The sequence below is a fragment of the Peromyscus leucopus genome, chromosome 2 (assembly GCF_004664715.2).
Source record: "Peromyscus leucopus breed LL Stock chromosome 2, UCI_PerLeu_2.1, whole genome shotgun sequence".
NCBI lineage: Eukaryota > Metazoa > Chordata > Mammalia > Rodentia > Cricetidae > Peromyscus > Peromyscus leucopus.
Genome location: NC_051064.1, coordinates 127,750,488 through 127,774,738, shown reverse-complemented (window position 1 = coordinate 127,774,738; position 24,251 = coordinate 127,750,488). Strand labels below are relative to the sequence as shown.

General features: G+C 39.5%; 1 protein-coding gene across 8 annotated transcripts in view; it reads right to left on the bottom strand.

Moving 5' to 3' along the window:
• Zmym6 (zinc finger MYM-type containing 6) overlaps positions 1 to 24,251 on the bottom strand; it is a 47,267-nt gene that overhangs the window by 7,416 nt on the left and 15,600 nt on the right. For 2 of the 8 annotated variants that reach the window (XM_028861619.2, XM_028861617.2), the window contains exons 3-13: positions 21,751 to 21,817; positions 20,689 to 20,890; positions 17,300 to 17,477; positions 13,524 to 13,674; positions 12,057 to 12,172; positions 10,393 to 10,671; positions 9,689 to 9,839; positions 8,410 to 8,582; positions 7,197 to 7,341; positions 5,149 to 5,316; positions 3,941 to 3,978 (exon numbers count right to left, since the gene is read on the bottom strand). In XM_028861619.2, the coding sequence (XP_028717452.1) occupies positions 3,941 to 3,978; positions 5,149 to 5,316; positions 7,197 to 7,341; positions 8,410 to 8,582; positions 9,689 to 9,839; positions 10,393 to 10,671; positions 12,057 to 12,172; positions 13,524 to 13,674; positions 17,300 to 17,477; positions 20,689 to 20,890; positions 21,751 to 21,817 (1,668 nt within the window). Of the gene's footprint in view, positions 1 to 3,940; positions 3,979 to 5,148; positions 5,317 to 7,196; positions 7,342 to 8,409; positions 8,583 to 9,688; positions 9,840 to 10,392; positions 10,672 to 12,056; positions 12,173 to 13,523; positions 13,675 to 17,299; positions 17,478 to 20,688; positions 20,891 to 21,750; positions 21,818 to 24,251 lie in introns of those variants that run through there. The other 6 variants (XM_037202938.1, XM_028861620.2, XM_028861621.2 and 3 more) reach the window with 6 other exon arrangements.

Below are 24,251 nucleotides of genomic sequence, written 5' to 3'. Positions count from 1 at the left end.
AAGCTTCAGGACCCTACTCTTAGCAAGCTACCTTGGAGGCATATTTACATGACTTTGCATGGAGCTGCCCAGCCCCTCAGGTAGTATTCTATTACTAAATGAGCCAGCAGTAACTACAAGAGTTGTTCTTATAAACAATATAAACCTTGTACCACTACAAACAATGCCATGACTCCTGTCCTTACGCATAAATTCATCCTACACATGCTAGTGTATCTATGGAATAAAAGTCTGAGTGCTACTGTCAATTCACAAGCATTTGATTTAAATTCTGATGGCATTGGCAGAATGCTCTTCAAAAAGTTCTAATTGTGTGACCATAAGCAATATACATGAGCTCATTTTCTAATACCTAGTCAACAGATCATTTTACTTGAGGCTATTTCTCAAGTCACTAGATACTTAGCCTACTGTAGAGGGTTATTTTTCACATGTAACATTACTTATATTCCATTGCCTATGAATAAGTCCATCATAACTTCTACCATTTTCTTATTAAAAAAAAATCAGTCATCAGTCATAGTGCACTTATCTTTAATTCTAGCACTAAGGAGGTTAATGTTGAACTCTGAGTTCAAGGCCAACCTGGTCTCCAAAGTGCCTTCCAGGACAGCCAAGGCTACACAGTGAGGTGCCTGTCTCAAATACCACCACCATTACCTCCACATTTTTGTCTAGACAAAGTGATACACATCCCTAATCACAGCACTCAGGAGGCTGAGACAGAAGTATAATCCCAAATTCAAGTGCAGCCTGAACTACATAGTGAAGGCTACCCTATCTCAAAAACTCCACATTTTCAAATGAATGTGCCAGGAAACTCAAAGGCTCAAATAGTGGACAACTGGAAATAATTGCCTGTTACAATTCTTCCCTAATCAGTTTTTCTCAGAGGGAATCACTGACTTACTGGTGGCCTTTCCAGGATATTCTCTATGTGTGGACAAACAGATACAGATGTGTATTACCACACAAATGGGAGTGTCCACGCCACCTTCTTCCCAGAAGCCTGTACATACAGGCCCTGTTCTTTTTAACACAGGCATAGTACTCCATTACATGAATATACCATACTTACCCGTAACCAAGGCCTCTGTATGCTTGTGCAGGGCACTCTACTACCAGTGAGGCTATGTAAACAGATGTGGGAATGGGAAGGGGCACATTTCAGACTCTGCTTGTGTAGGAGTATGTTTGGGCAACTCATATAACGCAAGAGTGATCTATGGCCCCAGCCACTGATGAAAAAATTGAGTTTCAAGCTTCTGCTATTACAAACAATGCAAACCAATTACAAATCACATCGGGCTCTACATTTTAAAGCTTCAGTTCCTACTGAAATCCTCTGAAATAATTTTACCCATTCATACTCCTATCAGCAACATGTGAGAATGCCTTCATTGTCCTTCATTTTTATCTTGGCCAATCTAATTAAACAGTGATTCTAAGTTCATTTCTGTTAATTGTCTTTTCCAAACAACATTCAGTATTGTATATTATTATTATTTATTATTATTTGTGTATGAGCATTTTACCGGAATGTATGTCTGTGCACCATATGCATGCGTGGTATCCATGGAGACAAGAAGAGGGAACGGGATGCCCTGGGACTGGAGTGGCCCAAGTGCTCTTAACTGCTGAGCCATCTCTCCAGTACACACACACCCCGCCCCCGCCCCCCACCCTCCCACCCCGTAACACAGTTTAAATGACAGGTGAATAACAGAAATATTCCACATGGGGAAAACATATATAGGACAACTGTATTAAATGAGGCCTATATTCCTAAAAACCTGAATAATTCAAAACTAGCATAATTCAAGACTAACTGTCCCACATACATAAAGTAGAAGGATGAATTCTCAGAGTACACAAATTTGTAACCAGTACTACAAATTGTTAGAAATTATATAGGACATTTTTATAAATACATGTTAGCAATACTTATTAATTTTATACAGTAACATCTTACTTGTACAAGTACATTTAGTGACATAATTATTATTAATGGTACAAGTGATTAATCACATAATTTAAAATGATTTAGTATATAACATGTAATATATAAATGTATACAAGTTAATTTAGTAACTTTCATTAATGAGTATATTGTCTGAAAATAATCAGACAGTATCATCTTCCAACATGATAAATACTGGGAGAGTTAGGAGGACTAAACTGGACAAGCTACCTTTCTACAATAGTGACTCCAGGCAAGACTTCTGCTAAAGACTGACCTGAACGTGCTCTGAATCCCTGACTAAGGATCTCTGATATACAGATATATTTCCCATCTTTTGCTTTTTCACTATGGAATAGCAACCCATATTTGGATCATTAACTTCAAAAATAATAATTGCTGCTGGGCATGGTGGCGCATACCTTTAATCCCAGAGGCAGGCAGATCTGAATTTAAGGCCAGTCTGGTCTAGAGAGCAAGTTCCAAGACAGCCAGAGCTGTCACAGAGAAACCCTGTCTCAAAAAACAAAAACCAACAAAAAGTAATTGCTGATATATGGTCAAATGTGACGCAAGTACAGCCTGCCTACTCATTTATATATTGAAACCTCAATGGGTTTTAAATCCAGGAAGATCACTAAGACGGTAAAACTTCTGCCTCACTGTCACTCCATTCTTCTAAAGTGTACTTTATTTATTATTATCTTTGCTTGTGTATATGATGTGGAGACATTGAGTACCACCATGCACATGTGAAGACCAGAAGACAACTTTGTGAGCTGGTTCTCTCCTTACACCTTTGCATGGGCTCTGAGGATCAAACTCAGACGGCCAAGTGTGTATGGCAAGTGCCTTTACCTGCTGACCCACTCTGACATTCTATTTCCTTTCATTTCATCAAAAATAATTCAGGCTGGAATTGCCATGGGATTTCCACTTACTCTGTTATACTGCCTGGCTATCATTTTTCTAAGCTAGGCAAGTAGTTTGCCTAGTTTACTATGCTGCCTTGGGATTTTGAGTATTATTTCTCCTACTGTGCAGGATACATTCTCCTAGCTTAACAGCACCTAGATACCAGAGCAGTGGTTTGGTCATCTTGTAGATTTTCATCATCTCTGACTTCTGTTCCAAAGACACTGAATGTGGGACACATTTTCAGCCCTAGCAACACCATTTATAACACTTGAATGACATAGGGAAGACTTTTAAGCTGGGTGGTAATGGCACACACCTTTAATCCCAACACTTGGGAGGTAGAGGCCAGCCTACCTACAGAATAAGTTCCAGAACAGCCAGCACTACACAGAGAAACCTTGTCTCGAAACATCCCCCAACCCCCCACAAAAAAGACTTCTAATTATATCAAGAGCAAATGGTCACCAAAATCATTAATTCATTAACACAGTATATGCTAGATCAAACATGTGATACTGACAAAGGATGATGGAAATTTTCTTCTCCTGCTGAAGTGATGATTGACACTGGACTACAACAGCACAGCCTGTGATCCTTATAGCCTGCCAAATCTGAAATTATTCATTCTTTGAAATTATTTAAATTTGGGGAAATTTTCACATTTTTCAAATTCGAGACATAAAGTGAGAGATTAAGTTCACATGCACTTTGTACTATTTTCAGTCTCACACAGTTCAAAACTACAATACCACTGAACGTCCCAAAGAGGAAAGATAAGCAGCCAACAGTTAGCAAGGACTTAAACAAATACAGGAATCTTGATACAAACAGTAAGATAAATCAAGAGTATACTCTTATTAATGAGCTATGATCCAACAATATGATTCAAAACATAAAATGTGTTACCACTCAACCTTTTGAAAAGAATAAGCTACAAAGAGAAAAGCAATTGTGTAATATATGTGTCTATCTATATGCATATGTATTTATGTATTAGATTATAAACAAAATAAAACCCAACTAAGTGGGGGATTATCAGGTAACATGAACAATAAAACTCACATTTCCAATGATCTCTCCTGCTTCTTTAGGACCTGCATCTGTTAGGAATCAAAACACACATTGTCATTCCCACAATATACATAAGTAAACACTGAAACTCGCATCATTTCCTCTCACAAAGGTGGATTAGAATCTGGACCAGAATTTCTCAAAAAATGGTCCAAGGAGACACCTGTGGTGCCTAATAAAGGCAAGGACTCCCTATTTCAGGCCCTCTGCTACTTTATTAGAATGCCTGCCAACGAAAAAGCAAAGAGTGGAGGTTGGCCAGATGGCTCAGTGGGTAAAGTGCTTGGTGTACAAACATAAGGCCATGAGTTCAGATCCCCAGAACCCATGTTTAAAAACAAAAATACCAGGCATGTCTCTGCATCTGTAAGCCCAGCTGATCCAGAGGATCATAGAGTTCACTGACCCTTCTAGCCTAGCCAATCAGTGAACTCCAGGTTCAGAGAGACCCTGTCTTAAAAACCAAGATAGATTCGGTAGGTTAAGATGCTTGCCACTCAAACCTGAAAACCTGAGCTTGATCCTTAGATCCCAAGGGGAAGAAGAGAACTGATGCCCAAAAGCTGTCCTCTGACCTCCACAAACACTTGTGCACATATATCACACACATACATACAATAATAAAAAACAAAATTTAAATTTTCAAAAACTAGATGGAGAGTGAAGAGACCTAACACCAACCTCTGGCTTCCATGCCCACCCACTTATACAGAAATAAGTATACACCCACCACACACCCACCCCGGAGGCGAGGGGGGGGGGGGAGGCAAGTATATTAAAATTTTCAAATTCTTTTTGTTTATTTATTTTATTTTAGGTGTATGAGTGTTTTGCCTGCAGGTAATGTATGTACACCACATGCATGCCTTGTGCCTATAGAACCCAAAGGGGGACATCAGATCTCCTGGAACTGAGTTACTGACAATTAGAGGCTCCAAGTAACTGCTGAGAGCTGTACCCAGATCCTCTGCAAGAGCAGCAGGTGCTCTTAACTGCTGAACCATCTCTCCAGCCCATTAGAATCCTTAAAAAAAAAAAATAACTATACACACCCTCCCTTTCCAACTTATCCCTCTTCGTTTACTAGCCAGTCACCCCACATAGTGGGGACAAATTTCCTCATATAATATAAAGAAAGGCATTACCAATAAGAACTCTTAGACTAGGCAATACTTGTCTCTTAGCCAAATGTCTCATACCTGTTAAAACACTGTTAGTGTTCCTGGTAGGCTGGAGAGCAGGTATTTTTGCCAACGATATCACACTGGTTATAACTGGTGTTGTAACAACTCTTGGAGGAGGGAGTGTCGTCAAAGCACTTTGCGTCTTAGGAATAATTACTGATACTGACTTTGGGAGCACAATTACTAAAAAAGTGTAATGATACAGATTAGCATTGCCCCTGCATACAAATTCGTGAATTGTTCCATAAAAATAAGCAATAAAATAAATGCTGATTAAAATAAACAATAAAGGCATAGAATAAATAAAAGGGTTACACACAGGAATAAAGCTGTTGAACAAGCAGTGTTTCAGGAAGCAATACAAAGTTCTAACTCTGTGTTAACGTTAGCTCAGGTGACTGTCATGAAGTCAGTGTTCACCGGACTTAAAAAGAGTCTGGCTTTGTAAAACTCTAGATTCAAAGGACAATCTAAATCCCATATAAGATGTCCCAAAATCTAATAATTTTAATAGCTAACAGGTAAAATGCCAGGTTTGGGATCAACTGGGAGTTTCTGTTAGTGGGTATAAGACCCTACACTTAAGCTTGTTTCAAATAAAACTTTAACATGACAATTTTTATAAGTCAATGAGGAGCTGTCCCCCCATGTAACACTGGTCTTTCTCTTGCATAAAAACAATAGGTTTCATTTTCATATTGTTTATCATTCTGTTTTGCTAATACTCACACTAATTCTTCTCGCTCCTCCTTGTCCCCTTCTCCCTGCAATCATTCCCCTTCTGCTTTACACAGGAAACAAACCAACAGAATCTGTCTTTCTTTTCCCTCCCATTCCTTCACCCCCTTCCTCTCCCGACAGTCTCCAACTGGTTTAGCTCAACTGTATTATAAAATGAATATTCTACTACCATCCTGACTAGTCCTAGGGAAGGGTTAGCTAACACGGAGCTTAGGAGAGAAACATATAAAGGGAGTACTGGGTAGGGAAGAGCCAGGAAGCAGAAGCTTGGGAACCCTGACAATTATGTGGGGCTTGGGGCTCTGATCAGAAGGTCTCTCCAGGGTCTCTGCCTCAGGAAGTAGGACTGGGAGAAGACTTTAAAAGCATTCCTCCTATCCAGTCTTCTGAATCTTCTGAACACATTAGCTGTCCTACTTGTAAAGTTATTTTTCAGGAAAAACTTTGATACCCATGAAGAACTGCTCTACTTTATTTTTTCTGAAATAATTAATGTGCTTCTCTTTTTTCTTTAGCTACAAGCAAGTTCTGCATCAAATTCTACACCCGCCACGGCAGCCATATTAACACACTTACATCCTATCCCTTCGTTTGCCCTCTTTTTAATTTTTATTTCTAATTATACCTGAGTAGTACACATCCCTTAGTATAAGTTACATATAGTCACATAAGTTTAATCAAATTAAATTTTCCTATAAAATAAATATATATTTATTTATTAACTTCTTGGTTTATGGCAGCAAAAAAGCATCAGAATTAATTTTCTCTCAAGGACTGTGTGATGGCCTTTTGTCAACTTGACACAAGCTAGAGTTATCTAGGAAGAGGAAACCTCAATTCAGAAAAATACCTACATCAGAGTACCCTGTAGGCAAGTCTGTGGGACATTTTCTTGATTACTGATTCATGCGGGCACTGTCCCTCCTGAGCAGGTGGTCCTGGGTTGTATAAAAAAGCAAGCTGAGGGAGCAATGGAGAACAAGCCAGTAAGCAGTACTGCTCTGTAGTCTCGGTTCAGTTCCTGTCTCCAGGTTCCTGCCTTGAGCTCCTTCCCTGACTTCCCTCAGGGATGGAGTGTGACCTCAGATTTGGAAGATGAACTAAATCCGTTCCTCTCTGAGTTGTTTTTGGTCATACTGTTTACCACAGCAACAGAAAACAAACCAGAACAGACCATCATTAGACCCTAAAGAAAATTTTAAGGAAGTCCAGGCTATATGAATACAGTGAAATTTTGCTTTTACTGTAGGATTTCCACTGAGTATGCTGACAGTACATCCTAGCACTGACTTAAAGAGCCCATCAGCCAAGCTTAAGTTTACCTTTTTTGTGAACTGGGTCATTCGTACTGTACTGATGGCAAAACTTCAAGACACAAAACAGGTTACAGAAGTATTTGACGTTGCCTCGCCATTTCAAGGATTCACTTAGTTTACCCTGACGTTTACAAGCATCACACCTGGCTATCTGAGGAGCAAAAGACAAGGAAGGATTATAATTATAAAAAGGTACTATTAACTGTAAACCAGAGACACTATGAAAACGATTTATGAGTTTAGTGAGATTATAAAAATGGAAGGTTCCCCACTTAAAATACTGCAGTTAAATACAAAGTTTATTATTTGTTCCATATAAGACATCCTAGAAATTGACTTTTTAAAAGTTGCTCTTTTTGTTTCCAAAATTACTAATGAAGGAATATAAAGATAGGTTGTATTATGTAAGAGTAAGAAGGAACATACAGAGAAAGAGTATGAACTTTGGAGTCATAAAGACAGAGTCACTCAACAAATATTTAATTAAGTACCTTTTCTTAAGCACTGTGATTGGTCCTTCACCATATAATGGTTAAAACATATTATATTCCTCCGAAAGAAAATTCCACTCAGTGTTAAGTGGTTACTGATTTCACTAGACGGCTGTGGGTGTAGCTGGCATTTACTAGCTTCCTCAGGGGCATGCTATTAACCTCTCGAGACTACTCTCTTTCTATTTATGAACTGGCAGTAATACACCCAGCTCTCAGGACTGACACTGGGAATAAACAAAACAGCAAAGAAGGAGCACCAGATTTGTATTATTGCTCATTTAATTATACTCATCACTATAAGCCTTTCAAAAATAGGAAAGTAGGCAAGACTATCAGTTTGTCACTTGACCTATGAAGGGAGGACAAGGTATGACTTTAAATTCCTCAGAGTAACCTGAATTAGAGAGCCACTTAAGACAACATTATGTAAATTTCTAACCTAAAAGTCACAAACAAGGTCTTCACACTTTACAAGAAAGAATAAAAAAGCACACATATCCTTACTCAACAACAAAATGTCAGGCTAGAGATACAGCTCAGTGGTAGAACATTTGTCTAACAGGCATGAGATCCTAAATTCAAATCCCAGTATCCGGATGAGGTGGGGGAAGGGACCTCCAGAAATCCTAAACTCTAAACACATTTTTTTTACACGTAATTGGAACATATTTAAATTGAAATGATTCGCACATATTTCAGAAAGACAAAGAACATGCTCTATTTACCTGATAAAACAGAGCTGTAAACTTGGACATGCATTCTTCACAACAGAAAACCTGGAGCTTGCCTTCCAGTCGATTTTCCACAAAATTTGCAGATGTCTGGAAACAGTATGTGCACATCTTACAGTAGTTTGTCCATCTTTCTCCAAAGTTTTGAACAGAAAGGGACTTGCAAACTAACCACCAAAAAGGATGAAAGGAAAAGACAGACACACATTAGCTCCAAGGCATGAAACAAGAGTCCATGGTGTTGCAGCTGACTTCTAGCCAGGTGTTGACAGTACAGACTTATAAGCCCGGCTCTTGGGAGATGGAGACAGGAGGATCAGAAATTCCAGGGCAGCCTCAGTTACGTGTCAAGTTCAAGGCGGGACTGAGCTACTTAAGATTCTTTAAAAAAAAAAAAAAAAAAAAAAAAGAGGTGGGGTGGAAGAGATTGCTCAGCAGTTGAAGGCTTTTTCAAAAGACCTAAGTTTGGTTTCCTGACATAATTATTTGCCTCTATATGACAGGATAATCTCCATAGTCACAAAACAAAAATTAACATTTAAATATTCTCTAAATATTAAATCATCCATATTAAAAATATCATAAGTATAAGTTTCTTTCTTTCTTTTCCTTTTTTTTTTCAAGACAGGGTTTCTCCGTGTAGTTTTGGTGCCTGTCCTGGATCTCGCTCTGTAGAAGGGGTTGGCCCTGAACTCACAGAGATCCCCCTGGCTCTGCCTCCCAAATGCTGGGATTAAAGGCATGCGCCACCACCGCCCAGTCAAAGGTATAAGTTTCCTAAACCAAATAGCAACAATGGTTTAAATTCACACTTTACAAACAAGTAGAACAAAAAATAAAAATCTGATGTCTTAGCTAACAAGATTTTCTCTACTAATGCTATTAATTCAATTATAGTTTCTGTTTGCTGAGATTACTGCAATGCTTAAAAGGACAAATCTTAAGGTGTAGTAAGTATAAACAGCATAAATTCAACTTTTTAAGAATGTCCAAGTAATGCTTCATAAGAGAAAAGGGTTTCTTTTGGTTTGGTTTGGTTTTGGTTTTTCAAGACAGGGTTTCTCTGTGTAACAGTCCTGGCTGCCTGGAACTCACTCTGTAGACCAGACTGACCAATGAACTCACAGAGATCCATCGGCTTCTGCCTCCCAAGTGCTGGGATTAAAGGAGCACACTACTACTGCCTGACAAAAGAAAAGTTTTTGAAAAGTAAAAAATCATGAATATGAACTCTACTACATACTGTGTGAGTAATACTGAACCTCTTTTTTACCTTCACTACAGAATGGTTTGTCAACCCCTGAGAACCGCACAGTGTCCTTTATGATTTTATATATCTTACAGTAGTCACACAACGCCATAACTTTATTTTTCCTTTTGTATTCATCAGAGCAAGCCTCGCCACAAAACAGATACATTCTGCCCTGCAAAAACAAACAACAAATGTCATTAAGCTCTAACTACACAGGGGCTGGAAACATGGCTCAGTGGTTAAGAGTACTGCTCTTGCAAACGACCTGAGTTCAATTCTCAGCACCCAGGTTAGGCTGCTCACAACTGCCTATGACTCCAGCTACTAGCAGATCCAATGCCTGTGGTCTCCAGTCACTTGTGCTCACATGTACATGTCCCTGTGGCCCACCCACCACACACACACACACACACACACACACACACACACACACACACAATTAAAAAGTCTTTTTCCAGACCAGTGAGATGGCTCAGCAGGTAAAGGCACCTGCTGCCAAGCCTCACAACCTAAGTTCGATCCCAGGACCCACATGAGAGAAGGAGAGAACAAACTCTTGCAAACTGTGCTCCACATGCATATCATAACATGCCCACATCTATGAATACACAAATATACACAAAATAAATATATATTTTTAAGTCAACACAAACTAAGGAACTGTTAAACTAGAAATGCTCTCATTGGATGGTTTACCCCCTATTTCTTTCTTGCCGTCTCTTTACCTTATAGAAAAGCAGCTCTGGTTTTGTGGCAAAAAGATGGCTACAATGCTCACACCTGAGTTTCATGAGCGTATTGGTCAAAGCGATCTGCTGGGACTGTTTAGCAAGAGTCTCGAGAGCAGCTGCAGCAGGCTTGCTGATGGGGCTACTGAACGAGGGGGAGACGGGGGCCCCTTTTCCTGCTGACACTGCAGACTGCAAGGCTGTGCTCGTCACCTCTTGGCCCGGAGATATGACTGCCAATGAAGAGTTCGTTCCCTCTGGCTTGTTAAATACATTCTGAACCAATACAAAGCAAAGAGTTTACCAAATAAGACAGAATGTAACTTAATTGTTTTCATTTTCTCTTTTTAATAAATTCATGCCACAAACTTTTTTGTTATTGTTTTTCATTTTTTGAGACAGGGTCTCTGTGTAGCCCTGGCTACCCTGGAACTCCATCTGTAGACCAGGCTGGCCTTGAACGCACAGAGATCCACCTACCTCTACCTCTGGAGTGCTAGGATTAAAGGCGTGCACCACCACCGCCTGGTTCAAATATATTTTTTTTAATTTTACTTCTAACAGAATTTCAGTGGCATACCTTCCAGAACAGAAGGGTTTAAAAAATTAAACACTCAAAGGTGACTAGAACAAAAGAATCCTGCATATTTCCCTAAGATGCCTTTCCCAAGCCTTAAACATATCACCAACCAACTCCTGTTGGCTAGTGATAGTGGATACACGAGGCATCCATCCATCCTCCTACCCAGGAATAAGAGGGAGTTATAATTCCACACCAAGAATCATTAAGTTTCTGGCCAAAGACACAAGGGGCACTTGAGCCCCAATAAGCTCTTGTTCTTTACCATACCACCTCTCAAAACACATTCTAGCTTCTATTCTTTTAAAAAAGAGAGAACAAAAATGAATGTGGTGAAGATGGGCAGTAGTGAGGCAGGTGGATCTGAGTTCGAAGCCAGGCTGGTCTACAGAGAAAGTTCCAGGATAGCCAAGGTTACACACAGAAACCCTGTCTCAAAAAACCAAAAAAAAAAAAAAAAAAAAGGAAAAAGAAAAAAAAAAGTGTGGTGGTATATACCAACAACACTTGGATAAGGAGTTCAAGACCACCCTTGGCTACATATCAAATTCCAAGGCCAGCCTAGACTATAATAGGAGACCCTAATTAAAAAGAAAGAAAAAAAGGGGGGGAGGGAGAAGAGCCAAGGACAGAAAGTGGGAGGAGAGGGTATTTGAATCAAGGACCCTGAATAAGAAAGCCCAACAGCGAGGCTCAAACATTTGTATAAATGACCTTTGAAACATTGCTTGAATAGACTGTGGGTTTGTTTGTTTGTTTAAGACCCTGCATTCAAAATTTTATGACTAAACAAGTGTCGCATGCTTGTAATCCCATAATTTGGGACAGAGATAGGATGACTGCCTCATGTTTGGGGCCAGCCTGAGCTTCTACATAGTGAGTCCTTGGCCTCTTTGGGCTATGCAGCAAGATTATCTCAAAAAAGGAAAAAAAATGGCTGGCAAGACGGCTCAGTAATGCCATGATGACGTGTAAACGCATAATAAATAAACCTAACAGAAAACAATATAATTTTTTACAACATTTTGCCATAGACCAATGCCTCAGAGAACTAGAGATGAAATAGCACCTGGCATCATACCTGGAAAGCCAACACACAGCTGGAGCTACAGAAACTGCAAATAGTTCCATCTGACATGGCTACGTGATACTGAGGGACTGCTGCCGTTTTACAACTATGACACAAAATCTGGAGACCTTAATGACAAAAAACAAAAACAATGAATGTTGCACACATACACAAATGATCTGAAAGTCTAGTAGTAGAAAAACCACCAAATACTTAGCACAGACTCTCCTTATGACTTTGGGGGACTGGTTCCCAAACTTCCCCCAAGGATGTCCAACGCCTGCAGAACAGATGCTCATATCCATCTTATAGAATGGCACCACAGCATTTGCATATCATCTATGTGTATTCTAAACATCCACACACAGATCATCTTTAGATTACTTATAATACCTAACAAAATGCAAATGTCATATAAATAGCTGATAAACTTTGAGAAAAATAATTTTAAAACTCTCTATAATATTTAACTATATTTGCTGAAGGTTTTTGTTTTTTGTTGTTGTTTTGAGATAGAGTTCTTAGCAGTAGCTCTGGCTGTCCTGGAACTAGCTCTGTAGACCAGGCTGGCCTTGAACTCATATCAATCTGCCTGACTCTGCTTCACCAGTGCTGGGATTAAAGGTGTGCAAAACCATGCCTGGCATTTGCTGAGTAATTCTGAGGTGTGGTTGGTTGAATGCAGAACCCATGAATATGTAAGGTCAACTAACTATAACACAAAAAAAGATCATGGAACTAATTTAGAGATTACAGTAATCTCTAAATCTAACTGACCTTGATTAACTCCTGATCATCAAAACCTAACTTGAAGGACTGGAGAGATGGCTCAGTGGTTAAGAGCGCTGGATGCTCGTCTAGAGGACCTGGGTTTGATTCCTAACTCTCTAATGGTGGTTCACAAGCATCTGTAACTCCAGTTCCAGGGACTCCAGTGATTCTGGCCTCAGCAGGCACCAGGCATGCACATGGTGCACAGACATACATGCAGACAAAACAGGCACATAAAATACAATAGTAAAAAAAATTATTTTATTTATTTATTTGGTTTTTTTTTTTTTTTTTTTGAGACAGAGTTTCTCTGTGTAATAGTTCTGGCTGTCCTGGAACTCAATCTGTAGACCAGGCTGGCCTCAAACTCACAAAGAACTGCCTGCCTCTGCCTCCCCAAGTGCTGGGATTAAATAAGTACGTCACCACTGCCCAGCCACAATAAAATACTTTTAAAAAGGAAAAAAAAAAAAACTAGCTTAAAAATTAGTAATTATTTTCTTATTTTTCCTACACCTAAAACCATAAAGTATATTCTACAAAAAAAGAGTATCAGTGAAACTTTTTTCCTTTATTATCAATTTTTCAAAAGTAAGTCAATCTTGGGTTTTTGGCCATATTAAATTCTGTATATAAAAAATTAAGAACACCAATCATGGTCATCTTTAATGTTACTAAATCTATAAATTTATCAAATTTAATCATTACCTGAAGAAATAATATTCTTAATTCTGTAAGCAGATAAGCAATTAATAGAGCAGAAAAGCTCTGTTCTTCCTGGGTCATTTGTAATCTCGTTCATTTCAGCGGACGGCCTCAGTGAATTCCCCAAAGAATAGAGTGGCTTCTGGGCCAAATTCTATTAGGACAGCAATGACATAAGATGTGTTTAAGCGTAAGTTCAAACATAATTACATCATTGTTTCAGATAAGGAGCCAGAGAGAAGGCTCAGTGGTTTGGTAAAGTGCTTGTTATGCAAAATCATGAGGACATAGTAAGACAAAGTGCTAAACGATCTTAATAAAAACCCGGAGCTAGATATTGGGGTGAAAACTGAGAAGATCAGAGGAATAGGACAAGCCACAGCCAACCTCACCTTACCAACCCTCAGCCGTCAGAGAGAGACATTTCCTGTATATTCACACCTATATCCTTTCTGTCCCTGCCATCTCACTTCCTCTCTCCACCCAGCTACATGACTTCCTCTTTCTGCCCAGCTCTATCATTTCCTGTCTGTCTGTACAGACCTCCAGACCTCTATGGTTAACCAGTGCTGGGAATTAAATAAAGGCATGTGCCACCACAGCTGGCTCTGTTCCCAGTGTGGCCTTCAACTCGGAGATACAGATGAATCTCTACCTCCCGAATGCTAGGATTAAAGGTGTGTGCTACCATTGTCTGACTTCTATGTTTAATATAGTGGCTATCTTTTTCCTCTGATCCTCAAATAAGCTTTATTGGGGTGCACAAATAAAATATCACCACAGGATGTGAGTTCAGATTTCTAGATCCCACAGAAAGCCGGAGACAACGGTGTATATATGTGATCCTGGTGCTCCTATGACAAGATGGGAGGCAGAGACAGGAGAATCTCCAGAACTTTACAAGTCAGCCTAACATACCAAGCTTTAAATAAAAAGAGACCCTGCCTCAAACAAGGTAGAAGGAGTGAGCCAACAATGGTTGTTGTTCTCTGACACCCACACATATGCCATAGCATGCACACTCATTCACTAATCACACACACACACACACACACACACACACACACACACACACACACACACACACAATCATACACAGATTTTAAAAAGAAACAAAACCCAACAATGAAAAAAAAGCCCAATCAGGTGTGACATCCAAAGCAGAAGGATCAGGAGCCTAAGGCCAGCCGTAGCTACAAAACTGAAGAAAAAAGTAACTACTCAATTAACAACAAAGCACACTATAAGTAATGAAATGTAGATAATCCATGAAGCATAGAGCCATCCTCAGGACTGATCTGGACTTCAGTATAGGAAAGCTGAGCACTTTTAAAGCTACCTAAATTTGGGTGACTCTTCAGTAGGAGATAGAAACAATACTTAATTCATATTAAGAGATCCTACAAAATCATCTCCTTATCAAACTGGGCGTCACATTAAGCAGGGATAATTATATAATGAACTATACAGTCTACTCATGCTTTAACAAATAATTACTACCACTTATACAGTATTGATTTCTGAATGATTACCATAGGCCAAACTCCATGGTAAGCAACTGTTAACTCTAAAACTGTCATTAACACAATAGCCGATCTTTTAGTAAGGAAGGAAATGGGAAGGAAATGGACATTATGAAGTTTCACATAATCCACTTAGTTTGGAAGAATACAATATCAATCCCAAATTAGGAATGGAATGGATACTTAGGTCATAGATTAAAAAAAAGCATTAGTTATTGTCCTGTCATAATAGTAACAGGACCGCCAAAAGCGGCAGTTCCTGAAAAGTAAAATATTTCTTAATAATAAAAGGGTATTTTCAACTGCTCAAGGAATTAACAAATCAAAAATTTGCTAAGTAAAGGAACTGTATGTTTGTGTGCATGTAGGTGCATGAGTGTCATGCACATGTGTGCACATGTGTGTGGGAGTCAGGACTTAACCTTGGGTATCATTCAGGTGTCATTTACCCTTTTTTTGGAACACACTCTCTCACTGGCCTGGAATCTGCAAGTAATTGATGCTTGCTAGCCAGTGAGTCCCCTAAATACACCTTTCTCTACTGGGAGTGTAAGTGTACACCACCACAACCAGCTACATGGGTTACAGGGATGGAATTCAAATCCTCATGGCTGCAAGGACTCTGCCAATTGAACTATCACCTTAGTCCCTAAAAAAAAATCATTATCATTGACATCCTTTGTAAGAACTGTAAAAAAAAAAAAAAAAAGAGGATCGGACGATGGCTCAATGGTTAAAACATGCCACACAGGAAAAGGGACTAGAGTTCAAATCCCTACAACCCACATAAATGCCAAGTAGGTTTGCTAGCCCTACCTGTAATTCTAGCACTTGGAAGGTGGAGATGGGATATCTGGGACAAGATGGCTAATTAGACTAGATGAATGGATGAGTTCTGAGTTCAACTGAGAGACCTTGCCTCAATGAAGAAAGTACAAAGCAAATGATGAAGACTTCTAACATCAACCTGACCCATACACACATACCCATATACACATAAACACATACACAAAGAATAAAAAGAAATCTTAACCAGTAGTAATTGAAACATGTAATATTTAACCAGACTACTATTTATTACAGTAAATAATAAGTACCTAAAGTATCACCATAGAATGATGGCACCAACCAACCAAGAATTCATTCCAAAACACATCTTAGAAGGAAAAAAAAGTTTCCTTTAGTTTCAATCAATTTTTGGCTTTTAACTCTACTCATGGGTTCATCTATAAGGAGTTTTCACTATCAACATTTCACACAACAAATCATCTGTAAGTTCTGAGCTGTGAATAAAATGTAAAATGTGTTTAAAGTGGCCTATTTCATCTGAATCATGTCACTCTACAACCATCCCTATGTGGAGTCAGCCCCACTTCCCTGGACAGAAGATCACATCGGGATGAACAGGGGACTCCCACCTTCACTCTGCAGCTCACCCTTTCACAGCCAGCTTGGGGGGGGGGGCGACTACATGCTCCACAGCGGGCATCCACACCTGCTTGTACACCATCAGGGACAAGAAGGTCAGAGCTACCCTAACAATAGCTCCCAGAGTCATACTTCTCACAACAATTCAAAGTGAGGTTGTTGTGTGAATTCTGAAAAAAAGGCATCACAACAAAGACCTTGTACCACATTTTGATTGATCTTTCTTTCTTTCTTCTTCCTTTACTTCGTCCTTTTTTTTTTTTTTTCTCTTTCCCAAGACAGGATCTCACTATGTAGCCCTGGCTATCCTGAAACTTACTATGGAGACCAGGCTGGCCTCAAACTCAGAGATCCACCTGCTTCTGCCTTCCAAGTGCTGGGATTAAAGGCATGCGCCACTACACCTGGCTTTGATATTTAATTTCAAATCTAATCTGTATATCAGCTACACAAATACAAAATAAGAGCCACGCAAAAGAAATCTCTGACCTTTAACAGGCATGGTGGCATTATAACCACTTGGGAGGCAGAAACAGGAAGATGGCTTCAAGGTTGAAGGCAGTCTGAATTACATAGCAAGATACTGTCTTTAAAAAAAGCAAGAGGGCTGGGCGATGGTGGCAAACACCTTTAATCCCAGCACTCAGGAGGCAGAGCCAGGCGGATCTCTGTGAGTTTGAGGCCAGCCTGGGCTAGAGGGAGTTCCAGGAAAGGTGCAAAGCTACACAGAGAAACCCTGTCTTAAAAAACCAAAAAAAAAAAGAGAGAGAGAGAGAGAGAGAGAACACCATCTGAGTAGAATTCCAATGAAAGTGAAGCGTAACTCACACTTACGTCAGTGACCTTCTGACACATCCTGCACTTGGTTGAAGCGCCACTGCTGTATACAGTAACAATGGGCTTCTTTAGCTCATAAGAAGACAGGCATAACTGGCTGCAGAAATCTTTGCAGGAAGAGGAATTTTCAAATCTGATTGTGATCACATCCATTGGATTTAAAATGTCTCTAAAAACAAATAACAAAGACAAATGTGCAATGATTCTACCTGGGAGCTAAAATGTTATTTTAGCTAGGAATAACTATTGCATAGTAAAAAAAAAAAAACTCTGCATAAATCATCTGAAACACAGTGCTGATGATGAGTTCTGTTACTTCTCAGTTAAATGATTATGAGTGAAGCAATTATTGTCTCCACTATCTCATGTGTAAAGTGGGGCTTATACTATCTAATGTGAGCATTTGTACCAGAATTATATTTAACAAAAATAGACTTCCAGCTCTCTGCTGGAGTCAGGGAGACTCGACTCCGTGGCCATCCCACAGCATGTGTCTTCTACGCAACAGCTGTCAACAGTGTAATCCTGACCGAGATCATAAGTGAATATTATAAATTAAAATTTCAAGATGAACTACGAGAGATTAATATACAAATTAGCATGCTATATAAATCTTAGCTATGAGTGTGGAGAAGAACACAACACAAATAACTTCGAAGTTCTGAGATCTCTAGAGCCGGTTTACAAGAGACAATTATTGCAGTGAGCATTGAAAGCCACAGCTGATTAGATAGAGGCTAAATGCTGTTCTTCTTCTCAAAAGTATAAAACTTGAAGGAAACATTCAAAACAGAAACACTAGTGGAGGGAGGTAACAAAGTAACTATCGATAACTGTAATATTACACATGTAAGTGTAGTGAATTATGACTCTACCAGTCATTAAGGACCACAGAAAACACTGCGAGGGAAGTGGTACTATCATTTCTACTTTTCAGATCAGGAGACTAAATGCGAGGTTAAAGTGAGTTGCCTCTCAAATCCAGAGAGTATGGAGTGAACCATTCTACGAGCCTACAACTTGTACACCTCCATTTGTATTTTGTGTATGTAGGTGCACATGTGTGCAGAGGCCAGAGCCGTTCCTCTTCAAGCACCACCCACCTTGTTGTTCATGACAGGGTCTTTCACCGGGACCTGAGACTCTCTGACTACTGTATGCTGCCCCAGGGATCTAGCCCCAGGATCCTCATGTGTCCACTTCCCCAGTGCTGGGATTGCAAACACTCGCCACTATGCCCATCGGTTTTAAATTTTTAGATAGGATCTCACTATGAAGCCTTGGCTGGCCTGGAACTCACTAAGCAAACTAGGCAGGCCCCCCAAGTCAGAGACCCATTGACCTCTGTCTCTGTCCCTCATGTGCTGGGATTAAAGGCATGAGATTCTGTACCCAGCATTTTATGTGGATGCTTGGATCAAATCAAGTCCCCATGTTTGCAGAGCAAGCTCTTTACCAACTGAGCCATTTCCCCATCCCTCATATCTTTATTATTCATAACTATTATATGGTAAGCTAGGAAAAGATAATAAAAATTGTCTATATTTTCTAAAATTCACCTAAGCTTAAAAATACATGTGCTTCTACAGGGTGTGGTGGTACAATAGCACTTGAGAGGGGAAAGGCAGGAGGATTCAGAGTTCAAGGTCAGGGACTGGAGAGAGATGGCTCAGTGGTTAAGAACAATGACTGCTCTTTCAGAGGACCTGGGTTCAGTTCTTATCACCCACATGGCAGCTCACAATGGTCTGTAACTCCAGTTCCAGGGGATCCAACACTCTCATACAAACATGCAGTCAAAACACTAAAAAAAGATCATTAAAAAAAATAGTTCAAGGTCATCCAGCTACATACGAAGTTCATAACCAGTATGGGCTATGTCAGACCATGTTTCACAAAGCAATCATAAAAAGCTGATGAGATAGCTTAGCTGGCAGAGATACTTGCCACCAAGCTTGGTAACCTGAGTTGAAGGAATGGGACCCTCCTAGTAGAGCCAACTTCCACAAGTTGTTTTCTGACCTTGTGTGTGTGCCCATACACAAGTACACACACACAGATAACATACAAGATAAATAAATATAAAAACATTTTTGAACCAATCAATCAAAGCACATCAAAAATATGTGCTTGCAGATAAAGTAGTGATTCTGAATGTGGTTTCTCACTAAAAACCGTAATACATTATATTTAGCCAGATGTAATGGCACATTATCTGTAATTTCAGTACTTGAGAGATGGGGGCAATGAGGTTCACAATTTCAAAGTCTTATGTAAATCAGTTCAAGGCCAGTCTGGGCTACATGAAAACTTGTCTCAAAAATAATCCCAGCACTTAGGAGGCAGAGCCAGGTGGATCTCTGTGAGTTCAAGGCTAGCCTGGTCTATAGAGCAAGATCCAGGACAGGCACCAAAACTACTCAGAGAAACCCTGTTTTGAAAAACAAATACATAAATACTTAATAAAAACCAAACAAACAAACAAAAACAAAACAAATCTGGGGCTGGAGAAATGGCTCATGGGTTAAGAGCACTGGATGCTCTTCCAGAGGACCTAGGTTTGATTCCTAGTGTCTACATGGCAACTTATAGCCATCTGTAACTCCAGCTCCATGAGATATGAAGCCTTCTTTGGCCTCCTCTGGCATCAGGCATGCATGTGGTGCACAGACATAAAGGCAGGCAAAACACTCATATACATAAAAATTAAGAAAATATCATGCACATATTATTATTATTATGTAATCATACACAATTAAATTCTTTATTAATAAGATCTCATTTATTAAGCATTTATAATGTGCTAAGTTATGTGCTAATGCTGCCTCATTAAAATCCTAAGACGTGTCAAAATATCAATTTGACACTGCCTCAATAAATAAATAGATGGATGGATAGATATAGATAAATAAATAAACAAACAAACAAATAGATAAATAGATAGATAGATAGATAGATAGATAGATAGATAGATAGATAGATAGATAAAAATAGGTGAGGCAGTGGTGGCACACGTCTTTAATCCCAGCACTCAGGAGGCAGAGCAGGTGGATCTCTGTGAGTTTGAGGCCAGCCTGGGCTACAAATTGAGTTCTAGAACAACTGCCAGGGCTGCTACACAGAAAAACTCTGTCTCAAAAAACAAAACAAACAAACAACAACAACAAAAAAGAAGTAAAGCCAGGAAGCCAGGAATGATAGTGCACACCTTTAATCCCAGCACTTGAAGCAGAAACAGGTAGATCTCTGTGAGTTTGAGACCAACCTGGTCTACATAACAAATTCCAGGACAGCCAGAGCTACACAGAGAAACCCTGTCTCAAAAAAAAAAAAAAAGAAAGAAACAAAGGAAAGAAAGTAAAAGTTTAGGAACCCTGTACTTGGAGCAATGTGTGCAGGTTTTCTTGGGCTGAGGTAACTTGAAGACAGTTGAGTATCTCGTGATGCATTCCGTGGAACAGAAAAGCTGAGCACATCCTGTCTTATGAAGTAGTTTTTTACAACCAGAACAGAGCACATGAGTAGTTGGAATTGAAGAAACTAATGAGTTTGAGCTGGACGACGATGGACCAAGCTGAAAGCCTAGCAACACGGTAAGAAAAAAAAGAAAGCAATGTCAGTTTCACCAATGCATATATTTTCAAGGAAAAAACTTGTTAGTTTTTGAAAGCCATTACACTAAGAAAATAACCACGTTCCAAAACAAAGAGTTTCAACTTTTTATTACCACAACCCTTAATAAGTATTATATTTTAGTTAAAAACCAGTTCTCATATACACATATGCCTCAAACTTATGATCCTCCTGTCTCACATTCACAGGTCCCGATTACAGTTGTGTACCACTTTCAGCCACTTGCACACACATGTACACATATAACTTAACCGAAAGGTGTTTGTTTGTTTGTTTTTCCAAGACAAGGTTTCTCTGTGTAGCCCTGGCTGTCCTGGAACTCACTCTGTAGACCAGGCTGGCCTGGAACTCACAGAGATCCACTTGCCTCTGCCTCCTAAGTACTGGGATTAAAAACATGTTCTACCACTCCCAGCTAGAAGCAGAAGTTATATAAAAACACATTTCCGGGCTGGAGAGATGGCTCAGAGGTTAAGAGCACTGACTACCCTTCCAGAGGTCCTGAGTTCAATTCCCAGCAACCACATGGTGGCTCACAACCATCTGTAACGAGATCTGGTACCCTCTTCTGGCCTGCAGTCATACATGCTGTATATATAATAAATAAATCTTAAAAAAAAAAAAATACATTTCCTTAATACATGTATCACCTTCTGATATAACCTTAATGTCTTTCATTTTTTAAAAGGCCAATGGTGACCAGTTTCCATACTGAAAAATAATCTCTAAAAGAGGAGAAAGACTTCCAGGTAGAGGTGCATCCCTCAGTTCTACCAACTGTAACAAACTTAGCTAGTTTCATTTCTTACCAAGAGAAGTGTCATTAGCTGAAAATACAGCACTAATTTTCAGTTCACTTTCTTGAAGTCCATATTCCTTAAAAACAAGAGAAAGGAGAGGGAGAGAAATAAATACAATAGACATGAATAAACTAGAAAGCCAATTAAAAAACTGATTCTGAGCTGGGCAATGGAGGTACACCCCATTAGCCCCTGCACTCAGGAGGCAGAGGTAGGTGGCTCTCGTGTGAGTTTGGGGCCAGTCTAGTTTACAGAGCAATTTCCAGGACAGCCAGAGCTACACAGAGATGCTATCTCAAAGAAAAAAAAAAAATTCTGATCCTGTCAGATCCATCTTTTATACATCCTAATCATAGTCTTCTTCATAAAAACCTCAAAAATCAGAATTATAAGACTAGACACAATCTTTACAAAGACTGTCTTTCAAAATTAGAAAACATTTGCAGTTATACCTGTTTTTCAAAAGTAATCTTGATAGATGAGAATATAGTATGTAGCCATTCCAAGCTTTCACACTACTTATTTGTGTATGTTTGTGTATATACGTGTGTGGGAAAGTATGTGCACGTGCACAGAGATACTAGATAAAGTTCCATGTCAGGTGTTTTCCTCAATCACTCTATACCTCACTTATTAAGATAGGGTCTCTCACTCAACAAAGTCGGAGTTCACCAATTGCCTAGACTAATCCAGCAGGCTCCAGCACTGGGATCACAGTCCATGCTCAACTTTTTAAATTTGCCAACATTTTTACTGTAAGAAATACAAAAGGTACAACAAAAGGACAGTTTTCAGTTTGGCTTCAATCAATTTATCTGGCAAATAAGTGAATCCAAGGAATGGTGACATCTGAACACTGATTTTGAAAAATCAATGACTTCAAGTTACCCAACAATAAATATCTGTATTTGCATTCTAGCACCCAGTAAGACATCCAGTTTCCAAAGGAGTGATGATCTGCAACCCTCAGAATTCCTCTTGCCACTGCCACAGAATGACCACTGTAGATCTCCCTCTCCAAGGAAGTCTCAGAGTTAAGATACCTGTGGGAAGTCCAATTACCCACTACCTGAGCGGTTTGGTTGTGTTTTTGTTTGTTTTAGTTTTGTTTGTTTGTTTTTGTTTTTTAAATAATTTTTTTTTTTTTTTTTGAGACACAGTTTCTCTGTTCAGCTTTGGCTGTCCTGGAACTTGCTCTGTAGACCAGGCTGGCCTCAAACTCACAGCGATCTGTTTGCCTCTGCCTGCCTCTTTGCTGGGATTTAAAGGCATATGTCACCACCACTACCTGGCACCTGAGCTGTTTTTAAAAGTGACTTCTAGTGATCAGGTATTTCATATATGGTGTGGTCCTTCAGTGATATTTTAGCTTTTTAGCTGAATATTGGAAATCTGATCCCACATCAACAGACTTCAACAGTGAGTACTTGCATACTACTTATTTCTTATGTTATATTCAAGAGTGGTCAATTAAATGAGTGACATTTATAACTAATATTTAATTGAATATTTAATATGAAATAAAATGAGTGACATAAAGTTTAGATCTCAATTAGTAATTTGTTTGTTTTGCTTTTTTTGGTTTTTTGAGACAGGGTTTCTCTGTGTAGCTTTGGAGCCTTTCCTAGAACTCACTCTGTAGCCCAGGCTGGCCTCGAATTCTTAGAGATCTGCCTGCCTCTGCCTCCCAGTGCTGGGATTAAAGGCATGTGCCACCACCACCCGGTGTTCAATTAGTAATTTGTTTTCCCCTTTGAGATAACTCTCATGTGACTAGGCTAACCCTGCCTGAACTTCTGATCCTTCAGACTCTAGCTAGGATTATAGGCAAGAGGCACCACACCTGGTTTATACAATGCTGAATTGAACCCAAAACTTTGTTCATTTTAGGCAAACATACTCTACCAACTAAGCTAAGGCTTTAGCCCCTAAATTAATAATTTTAGCCAATATATTTACAAGCTGTCCTATCTATTAATGATCAGTGAGATACAAAAATTTCAATGCAAGCCAGGTGGTGGTAACTCATACCTTTTATCCCAGCACCTGGGAGGCAGAGGCAAGAAGATCTCTGAGTTCAAGGCCAGCCTGGTCTACAGACTGGGCTACAGAGCAAGTTCCAGGACAGCCAGTTTGGGGGTGGGGGCTGGGGGCAGACACTCAATGCAGTCTGCTTATTATATAAAAGTCATCACAATGGGGGCTGGAGAAATGGCTCATCAGTTAAGATTGCATCCAACTTTTCCAGAAGGCCAGAATTTGGTTCCCAGTACCACTACTGGGCAGCTTACAACTGCCTGGAACTCCAGAATGTGCATGCACATCCTGCACACACACACAAATTATAAGTTAAATCATCACAAGGAAATCTTTTTTTTTGTTTGTTTTGTTTTTTTGAGACAAGGTTTATCTGGGTAGTTTTGGTGCTTGTCCTGGATCTCGCTCTGTAGACCAGGCTGGCCTCGAACTCACAGAGATCCACCTGCCTCTGCCTCCCAATTGCTGGCATA